The sequence below is a fragment of the Oryx dammah genome, unplaced genomic scaffold, assembly GCF_014754425.2.
Source record: "Oryx dammah isolate SB20612 unplaced genomic scaffold, SCBI_Odam_1.1 HiC_scaffold_3, whole genome shotgun sequence".
NCBI lineage: Eukaryota > Metazoa > Chordata > Mammalia > Artiodactyla > Bovidae > Oryx > Oryx dammah.
In genome coordinates this window covers 82988869-83002580 of record NW_024070187.1, presented here as the reverse complement: position 1 = coordinate 83002580, position 13712 = coordinate 82988869, and the positions used below count along the sequence as shown (strand labels likewise).

At 39.9% G+C, this 13712-nt stretch overlaps 1 protein-coding gene across 3 annotated transcripts in view; it reads left to right on the top strand.

Moving 5' to 3' along the window:
• Window positions 1-12309: 12309 nt before the first annotated feature.
• The window catches only part of TMPRSS11A (transmembrane serine protease 11A), a 57509-nt gene continuing 56106 nt past the window's right edge, over window positions 12310-13712 (top strand). For all 3 annotated transcript variants that reach the window (XM_040238302.1, XM_040238301.1, XM_040238300.1), the window contains exon 1: window positions 12310-12633. In XM_040238302.1, the coding sequence (XP_040094236.1) occupies window positions 12626-12633 (8 nt within the window). In that variant the 5' untranslated portion in view covers window positions 12310-12625. The remainder of the gene's footprint in view (window positions 12634-13712) is intronic.

The following is a 13712-nucleotide window of genomic DNA, read 5'->3' as shown; positions in this document are numbered from 1 at the left end:
AAGATATGAAATTACAGGAGATGTTTGCTAAACATAAAGCAGTACAGATATAACTCTGGCAATACCTCTCCGATTCTTTCCTAAGATAACCAAGTTTAAAGTTCTATATATGTTTTTATTGGGCTGGCCAATAAGTTCGTTCAGGTTTTTCTGTTACAGGATATGGAAAAATCCAAAAGAACTTCTTGGTCAACCGATTATGTTGTTTTCTATATATACAAATATAAACGAATATATCTGTTCACTTATAAATAACTTACCCACCTTTCCCTCCAAAAATGATATTATTTTATATATACACACACACACTCTCCCACATATAAGTATATCTGGGCTTTTCAGATCAGTTCAGTTCATTTCAGTTTAGTCGCTCAGTCATGTCTGACTCTTTGCAACCCCATGAATCGCAGCACACCAGGCCTCCCTGTTCATCACCATCTCCCCGGAGTTCCCTCAGACTCATGTCCATTGAGTCCGTGATGCCATCCAGCCATCTCATCCTCTGTCGTCCCCTTCTCCTCCTGCCCTCAATCCCCCCCAGCATCAGAGTCTTTTCCAATGAGTCAGCTCTTCACATGAGGTGGCCAAAGTACTGGAGTTTCAGCTTTAGCATCATTTCTTCCAAAGAAATCCCAGTGTTGATCTCCTTCAGAATGGATTTGTTGTATCTCCTTGTAGTCCAAGGGACTCTCAAGAGTCTTCTCCAACACCACAGTTCAAAAGCATCAATTCTTTGGCGCTCAGCCTTCTTCACAGTCCAATTCTCACATCCATACATGACCACAGGAAAAACCATAGCCTTGACTAGATGGACCTTAGTTGACAAAGTAATGTCTCTGCATTTCAATATGCTATCTAGGTTGGTCATAACTTTTCTTCCAAGGAGTAAGCGTCTTTTAATTTCATGGCTGCAGTCACCATCTGCAGTGATTTTGGAGCCCCCCAAAATAAAGTCTGACACTATTTCCACTGTTTCCCCATCTATTTCCCATGGAGTGATGGGACCAGACGCCATGATCTTCGTTTTCTGAATGTTGAGCTTTAAGCCAACTTTTTCGCTCTCCTCTTTCACTTTCATCAAGAGGCTTTTTGGTTCCTCTTCACTTTCTGCCATAAGGGTGGTGTCATCTGCATATCTGAGGTTATTGATATTTCTCCCGCCAATCTTGATTCCAGCTTGTGTTTCTTCCAGTCCAGCGTTTCTCATGATGTACTCTGCATAGAAGTTAAATAAGCAGGGTGACAATATACAACCTTGACGTACTCCTTTTCCTATTTGGAACCAGTCTGTTGTTCCATGTCCAGTTTCTAACTGTTGCTTCCTAACCTGCATACAGATTTCTCAAGAGGCAGGTCAGGTGGTCTGGTATTCCCATCTCTTTCAGAATTTTCCACAGTTTCTTGTGATCCACACAGTCAAAGGCTTTGGCATAGTCAATAAAGCAGAAATAGACGTTCTTCTGGAACTCTCTTGCTTTTTTGATGATCCAGAGGATGTTGGTAATTTGATCTCTGGTTCCTCTGCCTTTTCTAAAACCAGCTTGAACATCAGGGAGTTCACGGTTCACGTATTGCTGAATCCTGGCTTGGAGAATTTTGAGCATTACTTTACTAGCATGTGAGATGAGTGCAATTGTGTGGTAGTTTGAGCATTCTTTGGCATTGCCTTTCTTTGGGATTGGAATGAAAACTGACCTTTGCCAGTCCTGTGACCACTGTTGAGTTTTCCAAATTACCTGGCATATTGAGTGCAGCACTTTCACAGCATCATCTTTCAGGATTTGAAACAGCTCAACTGGAATTCGATCACCTCCACTTGCTTTGTTCGTAGTGATGCTTTCTAAGGCCCACCTGACTTCACTTTCCAAGATGTCTTGCTCTAGATTAGTGATCACATCATCAAGATTATCTGGGTCGTGATGATCTTTTTTGTACAGTTCTTCCATGTATTCTTGCCACCTCTTCTTAATATCTTCTGCTTCTGTTAGGTCCATACCATTTCTGTCCTTGATTGAGCCCATCTTTGCATGAAATGTTCCCTTGGTAGCTCTAATTTTCTTGAAAAGATCTCTAGTCTTTCCCATTCTGTTCTTTTCCTCTATTTCTTTGCATTGATCACCGAAGAAGGCTTTCTTATCTCTTCTTGCTATTCTTTGGAACTCTGCATTCAGATGCTTATATCTTTCCTTTTCTCCTTTGCTTTTTGCCTCTCTTCTTTTCACAACTATTTGTAAGGCCTCCCCAGAAAGCCATTTTGCTTTTTTGCATTTCTTTTCCATGGGGATGGTCTTGATCCCTGTCTCCTGTACAATGTCACGAACCTCAGTCCATAGTTCATCAGGCTCTCTATCCATCAGATCTAGGCCCTTAAATCTATTTCTCACTTCCACTGTATAATCATAAGGGATTTTATTTAGGTCATACCTGAATGGTCTAGTGGTTTTCCCTACTTTCTTCAATTTAAGTCTGAATTTGGTAATAAGGAGTTCATGGTCTGAGCCACAGTCAGCTCCTGGTCTTGTTTTTGTTGACTGTATACAGCTTCTCCATCGTTGGCTGCATAGAATATAATCTGATTTTGGTGTTGACCATCTGGTGATGTCCATGTGTAGAGTCTTCTCTTGTGTTGTTGGAAGAGGGTGTTTGCTATGACCAGTGCATTTTCTTGGCAAAACTCTATTAGTCTTTGCCCTGCTTCATTCCACATTCCAAGGCCAAATTTGCCTGTTACTCCAGGTGTTTCTTGACTTCCTACTTTTGCATTCCAGTCCCCTATAATGAAAAGGATATTTTTAGGGGGTGTTAGTTCTAAAAGGTCTTGTAGGTCTTCATAAAACCGTTCAACTTCAGCTTCTTTAGTGTTACTGGTTGGGGCATAGACTTGGATAACTGTGATATTGAATGGTTTGCCTTGGAGATGAACAGAGTTTTGCGAGTGAAATGACACAAAGACAAAACACGAGACACACAAGAGACAGACAATACACACACTCCGGCTGGAGGAACAGAACTGCACAAAACTAATTGCGGTTTATTATTATAAAAGTCCCCTAGGCAGAATTCCAGACTGCATGAATAAGCCTTTTCAGTACAGCACAGGTGCATACAGCAAAAGGGGCGTGAAATCCCGGTCTACTGCAGAGTCTGTCCAAAGCCCTCTTTTCCTAGAAGGGAATGCTCCCTCGTTTGCAAGGGACCATTAAACTCAAGGCTGTGTCCAGACTCTTTGGCAGAATGCCTCGTTTGCAAGGATGTTAAGCCCGAGCAGAGAGACCCGTTTGCAGGCACATCTCTGCTACCCTATTAACCCTTCACCGAGATCATTCTGTCATTTTTGAGATTGCATCCAAGTACTGCATTTTGGACTCTTTTGTTGACCATGATGGCTACTCCATTTCTTCTGAGGGATTCCTGCCTGCAGTAGTAGATATAATGGTCATCTGAGTGAAATTCACCCATTCCAGTCCATTTTAGTTCGTTAATCCTAGAATGTCGACGTTCACCCTTGCCATCTCTTGTTTGACCACTTCCAACCACTTCTAGGCTTTTATTTCTACCAAAATGTTAAACTAGCTTAGGAAATTACTCCCTTCTCCAAATCAACCAAATCAGATAAATTATAGAATAAGAAGTAAACATGAATCTAGACCAGGAAATCATAACAAAAGTGAGGTACCAGGAGACAGGCCTATCTTGAACCAGAGTATATAGGAAGGGTGGGCCCCTGAAGCCTAGAATGTAATGAGCAAATAGTTGAAAGAAGTTTTTTGTTTTTTTTTTTTTTTTTTAATTTTACTCGGTCCTCCAGGACCCTGCCTTGCCCTATATTACCTTGAGACAATGTTCACCTGTTTTTCATACCAGTCTAGACTCAGCAACCCAAACCACCAATTTTGGAAGTATCTGGGAAAATTCATACAAAGGAGAGAAACTTCTGGAAAAGATAGCAAATGATCAGCTGCTTTCAGGTTTTCTTTTCCTCACCCTCACTCTTCCAGACCTCCAGCACTGGTGAACTGAAGTCTAAGAACAACGTGACTTCTCCCGAGTGCTGCTTCACTGTGAGAGCCCAGATCTGTAGCTATTGGTATCCTGGTCAGCCTTAACCTGCAGAGGAGCGCCAATACTGAACTTCTTAGCTATGCTCAAGCCCCGCCCACCAGCTCAGTCCTGGTGGCTTTCCTAAGCGGCATGGGCCTGCCCGTGGTACATATCCACTGGTGGATCTTCTGGCTTCATATAACACCTGTTCCAGAATGGCCATTTTCCTGGGCCTTTTTCTTTCTTTCTCCAGTATCTGCCCGGCCAACTACGGAATTTCTGCTTCACTCAGTCTTAACTGTGCTTCTTCCAGTCTGTTAAGATCTACTCTTGCAAGTGTGCCCAATCTCCTTGGTCCTTGACAGGATGTTAAATTCCCTACCTCAAGAAGGTCGATGGATTCTTACTTATCCCATCTTCAGTTCAGCCCTCCTTCGTCAGGGAACTTCAGAACCCAATGCCAGGGACAGGAGTACTCCTCTGCCAGCACATACTCACTAATTCTTATAACTTTTTCAGTGCATAGTCTCCTTACCTCCTTCTCAGGCTCAGCACATTCTTAGCTGAGTTATTGGCATGGTTGTCAATAGAGGAGGGGGATATCTCTTGAGGAGCCATCGGTTGCCAGGTGAGGGAAAGAGTTCTGCAGCTCTTCCAGCATGGGATAAGTGTTGGCACCTAAAAGGAACAAGGGGCTGAGGTTCAGGAAATCTGCAGGACTAACACCAATATCTTTCCACCTGTCTCCATCTTACATTTCGAGATTCTAGGTTTTCTTTGTGTGTGTGTTAGTCACTCAGTGGTGTCTGATTCTTTGAGATCCCACAGACTATAGCCCATGAGGCTCCTCTGTCCATGGGATTCTCCAAGCAAAAATACTGGAATGGGTTACCTTGCCCTCCTCCAGGGAATCTTTCTGACCCAGGGACTGAACCTGCATCTCTTATGTCTCCTGTATTGGGAGGTATGCTTAACCTTTAACTGATTTTAAACAACCTTCAGTTTCTCCTTATCTCTCTGTAGGGCAATGATACAATTTAACAGTAACCAGCCAATTCCACTATCTTTGTAGGCATTCCTCCTTCTCATCCCTTAATTGCTAAACCATCACCCTACAACCATGTCCCCTCCGCCAGGAAGTTTTCCGAGATCACTGTTGGCGAAATCTTTAGCAAATTAGGTGTCACCTCCTGCCAGGGATTATCTGTGCCTCACATGCTACTCAGAATGTCCTCTGCCGGGGTCCAGCCCTGGTGGATCCAGGGAATTCGAAGGTGGGGACGGCGTCGGCGTCTTTGGAAAAATACATATTTAATTACAGATATATAGAGAGATTAGAAACGGATAGTGTAGTAGCAGATAGTGTAGTGGAGAAAAGGAGGCTGAATCCAGATGGGAATTCAGCCAGAGAAACGGGAGCAAGAAAGAAGTGACATGGTGGAATCAGTCTTTCCGGAAACTGATCCGATTTCTTTATTTTTGGGTTTGCTTATATACCTTTTGTTACACATAGGGATGAATACAGAGTCACGCAGGGGTCAGCAGTCCTGACCTTTATCAAAATCAGGTGCTTCACGTAAATGTATAACAAAAAAAGGTCTTAGGGATATTACATCATCTTCTGACCATGAGTGAGACCTGCTGACATTCTATGATCCTTTCTTTCTGATAACCAAAAACCTTATTTCTTCCAAGGGTGTTTTTTCTTAAACCAGGCACCACCCTCCAGATAAAGCTGCATTCCAATAGGATGAGGGTGTAGTGAGTTACAATCAAGAAAGGAATTTATTTAACCCAAGGTTAACAGGATTAATCTTAAAGGTTAATACTTGAGAAATATGCTTAAAGGTTAATACTTATTTCTCCTATATGTTAGTTATATTCATTATAAGGGCAGGGAATATGGAGATTTAGCAGCAAACTTCAGCCCAACAAATGAAAACCCTTTCACCAATGCTCCCCTTAAGATCTATCTAGTCTTAAGATAGTGATAAAGTTACATTTTTACATGGCAAGGACACAGGGATTTATAACAAAGTATAGTGATCTATTACAAAAGAGAAAATCCATTAACTCAAAAAGTCTAGTATTGCTAACATCAAAAACTACTATATTTCCTTTTCTATATTCCAAATACATTGATTAATATATTCCCAGGTGCCTAAGGATATGGAGGCCTGGCAGCAATCATTGACTCAATGATAAGAAAAAGCCCTCTGCTAATCAAGACTCTCAAAATACTCCAAAACTCTCTGTGCTGTTTATGGTTAAGAGGTAGTAAACAATCATGTGGCAGGAGTATGGATAATCCTGTCACACAAGCTAGTCTGTCACCAGAGAGGTTTGACCTGAGACATCCTTGTCCCACCCAGAGCAGGGAATTAGCAGCAATTATTGACACAACAAATGAAAAACCCTTCACCAATATAATTCCTAACCAACACACTATACTAATAATTTCTAACTCCCCAAAAGAATTTGCCTTTAGTAAGTCTAAAACATCTCGTGCCTCTCAGGTTGGGAGGCTGTAAACAATCACATGTGGCCGGACAAACCTATACAGGCGGGCTAGATAACCTTCAGAGGAGTCCATAAGCTGAAACACCTTGTCACGCCCAGGAATTTTTATTGCCTTGGAGCTGCACGTTTACTCCTTCTCCGAGAGAAATGGTTATGGGGGAGAGCATAAAACAGACTCTGGTTTTGGGGTAGATGCTCGGGAACAGGGGGTTTCCTGAGGCTTGATCACACCTTTGCGTATGCCAAGGCTCTTTCCTCATGACCTTTGCCATGGGCAGAGTTCCTCATGCTGACCCCCTGGAAGTCCTCTTTACCAATAGGTGGGGAAATGAGTTTTCTGATCTTCAATTTTCTGAAATAACTCAATCATACCCCACAGTTGGATTTAAGGCACAAGAGATTTATAGGGGTAAATTTCTGTGAAAAAAAATGAGACATATGTTGGAAGAGGAAAAGAGACCCTTCAAGATGCAATTCAGGTCCAAAATTTGTGTAGTAAAGGGGGAAAAGAAGAGTTAGGAAATAAAGTACCACTTGGCAGTGCAAGTGCAAGAAAATTTGGCCAAGCCTATGGGGAGTCTTCAAATTAAAGTCAATCATCAGAGAAGTCCCACATTTTCTAAGAATATTCTTGCCTTAATAAGCCTGCTGTGTGCTTGTATACTGCTTCTGTTAGGTGAATAACACTATGGATAGAATGGAAAAAAGATATTTAAAATGTTTAAAACTGAAAAGGTAGTGATATCTTTAGCAAAATACAAAATACTCTTGCAAATCAACAAAGAAAAGAACAACCATATTAGAAATATGGACAAATGATATGATATGGCAATTTATAAAAAAGAAGCAAGCACATAAAGCAAATGCTTAAAGAATTAGTATTCAGATTATTCAAATACAGTTAAAGTAAATGTAAGGCATGGCTTTATACCTAATAAGCAAGTAGAATAATGGCAAGTGCAAGGAAGGATGCAAACCTTTCATGAACTACTAATATTCGCAGTCAGTTTTAAATTATGTATACACTTGTCCTATGACCTCCAAATTCTATAATATATCATATCATGCACAAAGTCAATTTCAAATTGTTTCCTTCTACATTTTCTTTAGATCAGATAACCTGGAAAAGTTTTAATTTTCTCATATAATTTCAAGTCCAAGCTAAAAATCAAGAACACAGGAAATCTTCATTTAACAATAGTTTAGCCATGAGAGTAGAAGACTTATGACAGAAGGAAAAGCATGCATTCTCAAGTAATGCTGTTAGTGTTAATGTTAATGTTCTCACAGCCTTGAGAACTGATGACTCATCTCTACTGTTGAAGGAAGGAGAGAGTGTTTCCTCACTTTGAATAAATTTCCCTAGGTTGTTAGAGTAAGCAGTAAATGATGACCCTGGCATTCTTTGCAAAATAAATGACATATTTTCATCTCTCAGAGGTGCAAGTAGAGGGAAGGTTTTGAACATTAATCTTTTAATTTTAGTAGATTCTTATATTTATAACTAATACCTGTAACTTCATTAACTCACAATTTTGATTGAAATTAATACATTAACAAATTTTCTTCCATTTTTCTACCTAATGTAAGATGTAAAGTATGATGTAAGATGTAAAGTAAGATGTAAGATGATATCCATGCCAATGGTATGCCTAGATTATAATCCAAGCCATGTTCTTTCTTTTGCATAGAACAGGGTAAACAGTCTTCTGAAACCTCTAGGGCAATAGCTTTCATGGGGACCATCTCTCAGGAGACAGAGATGCTAAGTAAATGGGATTCCAGTTTTGCCCTGCTCAACTCAACCAGAACTACTTCAGTGTGATTTGCTCATATATTTAACTTCAGCATAAAATTCATTTAGAGTAAAAGGTCTCATTACTCTTCATCTCCCCCACCCCTAAATAACTATTGTAATTCATTGTTTTAGGAAGATGTTTGTTAACATTTTGTGACTTAGTGGAAGTGGGATATAGATTCTTATGTTAATAAGAAGGAGACTTTGAAGAGAATAAATGCAAGTCATGACAGTTTAATAGATGTAGAAGACCCGAGAATGGATGAAGGGAAATTGGAGAACAATATCTTGTTTGGGCATTTTAAATTTGAGATATCAGAAACAATACCAGGTAGAACTATTCCAGAAAGCAGAACTTTAAATCAGAAGAATTATAATAAATATTTAAAGAGATTTGTGGGTCAGATGCTTATAAATGATATCTGTGGCAGTGGATTAGAAAGTATGGAAGACAAATTTCATGATATGAATTTGGCAGTAATTTCTTAGACATGACACCAAAAGAACAGGCAACAAAAGAAAAAAATGGATAAACTGGACTATGTCAAAATTTAAAACTTTTTACATCAGTGGACACTATCAACAGGGTGAAAAGGCAACCCATGGAATGAAAGTAAATATTTGAAAATCAAATAAGGGGTTAATAGCCAGAAATATCAGAGAAGGCAATGGCACCCCACTCCAGTACTCTTGCCTGGAAAATCCCATGGACGGAGGAGACTGGTAGGCTGCAGTCCATGGGGTCGCTAAGAGTCAGACACGACTGAGCAACTTCACTTTCACTTTTCACTTTCATGCTTTGGAGAAGGAAATGGCAACCCACTCCAGTGTTCTTGCCTGGAGAATCCCAGAGACAGGGGAGCCTGGTGGGCTGCCGTCTATGGGGTCGCACAGAGTCGAACACGACTGAAGCGACTTAGCAGCAGCAGCAGCCAGAAATATATAAAGAAATTCTATGACCCAGCAACTAAAAAACAACCAACCAAATTCAAAACTGGGCAAAAAACTTAAACAGTATTTCTCTAAAGATACACAAATGGCAATAGGCATATGATATGTTGCTTCCCTGGTAGCTCAGCTGGTAAAGAATCCACCTGCAATGCAAGAGACCTTGGTGTGATCCCTGGGTTGGAAAGATTCCCCTGGCAAGCCACACCAGTATTCTCACCTGGAGAATTCCCATGGACAGAGGAGCCTGGCAGGCTGCAGTCCATGGGGTCACAAAGTGTTGGACATGACTGAGTGACTAAGCACACACACATGTTGCTCAATATCACTAATCATTAGGGAAATTCAGATCAAAACCACAGTGAGATATCCATCAGGATACCAAAAAAAAAAAAAACAGAAAATAGCAAGTGTTGGCAAAGATATGAAGAAATTAGAATACGTGTTCATTGTTGGTAGAATATAAAATGACATAACTGTTATGGAAGGTGGAATGACATGTCTTAGTTGTTTCTGGCTGCTATAACAAAAATAACATGGAGTGGGTAGCTTACTAATAAACATTTGTTCCTCACAGTATGGAGGCTGGGAAGTTCACGGTCAAAGTGCGGGCAAATGCATGACTATTGAAAGTTTGCTTCCTGGTTCTTAGATAGCCATCTTCTTGCTGTGATCTGACATCCAGAAGAAGAAACAGAGTTCTTTGGAGTTTCTTTTATTAGGGTTCTAATCTCATTCATGATGACTCTACCCTCATGACCTCATCACCTGTGAAAGGCCCTACTTCGTTTATCATCACATGAGGGTTAGTATTTCTACATGTGAATTTTGAGACTACACAAACAGTCCATAACCAGTGGTTCCTCGAAAAATGAAACAGAGAATTTCCATATGAACAATGATTCAATTTCTGGGTATATATCCAAAAGAAATGAAAACAGGGACTGATATTTATATATCCATATTCATAGCATCATTATTTTCAATAACCAAAAAGTGGAAGTGACTCAAGTTACTCAAGTATATCGACAGATGAATAAACAAAATATGATACGTATGTATACAATGGGATATAATTCCAGTTTTAAGAGGAAGGAAATTCTGACACATGCTATAATATGGATGAAACTTGAGGATGTTAAGTGAAGTAAGCCAGTCACAAAAAACCTACTATATGATTATGTTAATATGAAGTAGCTTTAAGGTCTTTAGAGTCATCAAATTAATAGAGACAGAAAATAGAATACCGGTTGACAGAGTCTAGGGGAAGTGGGAAATTAGAAATTAGTGTATAATGGGTACAGAGTTTCAGTTTGGGAAAATGAAAAAGTTCTAGAGATGGATGATGGTGATGGTTGCAGAACACATGGGTTCAATCCCTGGTCAGGGAGTTAAGATCCCACACACCCAGAGCCAAAAAATCAAAATGTAAAACAGAAACAATATTGTAACACATTCAATATTTAAAAATCATCCACATCAAAACATCTTTAATAAAATAAATAAAATGGTAAATTTTGTGATCTGTATATTTTATCACATTAAAAAAGAGAGAAAAGGAGGGAGCACAAAGAGAACAAAGAAGAAATCCATGTCAAGACTCAGAGATTGGAGTTTTTAGATACAAGCCAGGGAATTCCTGGAGCTACCAGAACTAGAAGAGGCAAGGAAGGGCTCCCTTTAGCCTTTGGAGGGAGTGCAGCTCCGATGACACCTTAATTTCAGACTTCTGTCTCCTGAACTGTGAGAGATTACATTTCTATGCTTGTTGTAATTTGTGACAGCAGCTTCTGCAGCCTAACATAATCATGTAGGAAGCAAAGTCATCAGCTAATAGTGAGAAGTGAAGGGATTTGAGTAAAGAAGAGAAGTGAAAAATTGCTGTTCAAGAGTGTGAGAAAGGGAAAGGCCTATGAACTATAAATTGACTACCTGCAGCACTGAGCGACTTCACTTTCACTTTTCGCTTTCATGCATTGGAGGAGGAAATGGCAACCCACTCCAGTGTTCTTGCCTGAAGAATCCCAGGGACGAGGGAGCCTGGTGGGCTGCCGTCTATGGGGTCACACAGAGTCAGACATGACTGAAATGACTTAGCAGCAGCACTAGGAATCACTTTAGGATGACAGAAATTTAAAATTAGATCTATCAGTTTGTATGTTTTTCTACAGGCTTCCCTGGTGGCTCAGAGGTTAAAGCGTCTGCCTTCAATGCGGGAGACCTGGGTTCGATCCCTCGGTCGGGAAGATCCCCTGGAAAAGGAAATGGCAATCCACTCCAGTATTCTTGCCTGGAGAATCCCATGGACAGAGAAGCCTAGTAGGTTACAGTCCATGGGGTCGCAAAGAGTCGGACACGACTGAGCGACTTCACCTCACCTCATGTTGTATATCTGCATAAGTTACAGGTGTAGAATCATAAAAAGTTGGATTTATCTAAGGTTATCTTTTTGTCAAGAGAGTACTAAGTGAGAGAGAAGTTGGGAGCATATGAAGGTGAAGTGAAGTGAAAGTCACTCAGTCCTGTCCAACTCTTTGCGACCCCAAGGACTATACAGTCCACGGAATTCTCCAGGCCAGAATACTGGAGTGGGTAGCCTTTCCTTTCTGCAGGAGATCTTCCCAAGCCAGGGATCAAATCCAGGGCTCCCACATAGCAGGAGGATTCTTTACCAACTGAGCCACAAGGGAAGCCTGAGAATTCTGAAGTGGGTAGCCTATCTCTTCTCCAGCGGATCATCCCAACCCAGGAATTGAACCAGGGTCTCCTACATTGCAGGTGGATTCTTTACCAACTGAGCTATCAGGGAAGCCCCAGCATAGGGAAGGAAGCAATTTTTGTTCCACAAAAATTTAACAGCATTTCCTGAGTCATATTATAAATCTAGGCTGATTGTCTTTATTGAGAGCTTTTTATGTGAAGGTTTCTTTAAGATATTTGCATACCTACCAACAATCTTCTTTAAACTCTTAATCCTAGTGCATTCCTAAGGTATTTCTCACTCAAATCCCTGTAACCAGTTTCTTCTCCCTTAACAAAATTAGTCAATATCAAAAAAAAAAAAAAGAAAGAAAGAAAGAAATATTGCTTTCTTGTTGGGACTATGCTCTCTCTGGGCTCTTTTCTTCAAGCTGTTCTATGGGTTGAGGCTTCTCTGTTCAGACTTGTCAAACTAGTTTCATTTCAAGTGCTTGTAATTCATTTCCTTATTTCTTCCAGCCGTAGACCTCTAATATATCTAGAGATGTCATATAGTTGATTAGAAGGTCAGATTGAGTGGGCGCACACCTTGAGATCATCTTCCTCCTCCTACAGATAATGTATCGGTAAGTTCAGTATTGTTTGGTAATGGCTTGTTTGTCTACTCTGTCAATGGCTAGATTCTTGGTGTATCTGGAGGACTGCCTGTGAGGTGTCCTCAGTGGATTCACTCTGGACTGGATGTTGTAAGATTTCAGAAATTATTATAGCAGCTGGATTAATTAATCTTCAAGTTAAAATGAGTATTTTTGTATTAAAATCATTATTAGTTTTATTTCATGTTGCCAAATTCAATAGTTGGGATTTTAGAAGAAGATAATGAAAAACTATATTACGTTGTGTCCTGATTGCTTCTGATTTTGGAGGGGATGGAAGAAGGTGTTAATTTGATTTAAGAAAAGCCTCCTTTCAGCAATCTGACTAAACTTATCTTCTTTAACACTTTACCTTCACCTGCTTTTTCTTGCACCTTATAGTCAGACATTGGGAACTAATACAGATTGGGAGGTCAAAAGCTGCCGAGACATTTGCCTGTATCTGCAAATGTTAGGACTTCTTGCTGAGAGAAAAAAGATGAATTAAGTTTTGGGAAAATATGTTTACTCTCTAAAATGTTTTCTATTAAATATTAAAGATAACAGAAAACTAAATGATTTCAAGGTTTTTATTCAAAGTAAGGTTTGCTTACTGGCATAACCTTTGATAAAATCAAAATAGTGGTTTTAAACATCCATGATAACAATAATATTTCACCACTGCTTATATGTATGCCATTTCCAAAACATTTTTACATATATTATTTCATTTATATGTATATGACTATATTTCATAATAGTCAGGACAACCCTGTGAAATCAGCAGAACAGAAATCAATTACCATTTTAAAATGAGGAATCTGAGGAAAACAGATGTTAAGGGGCTGTGTCAACAGAGCTGTGATACTAGAATCAGAGTACTGCAACCCACAAATCCTTAAGTCCAGTCTTCCTGGACTCTTGCAGCCTCTCTAGGTGGCAAGGATTCCACCTGGGGAATTTCAAAGATGAGAGCTTGACACAAAATCAGCCGCTAAGCCCAGTGAATTTCACTGGGTTTCCTTCCTCACTAATAAAATACACATTTAGATCAGTTCTTTAGTGAGCAA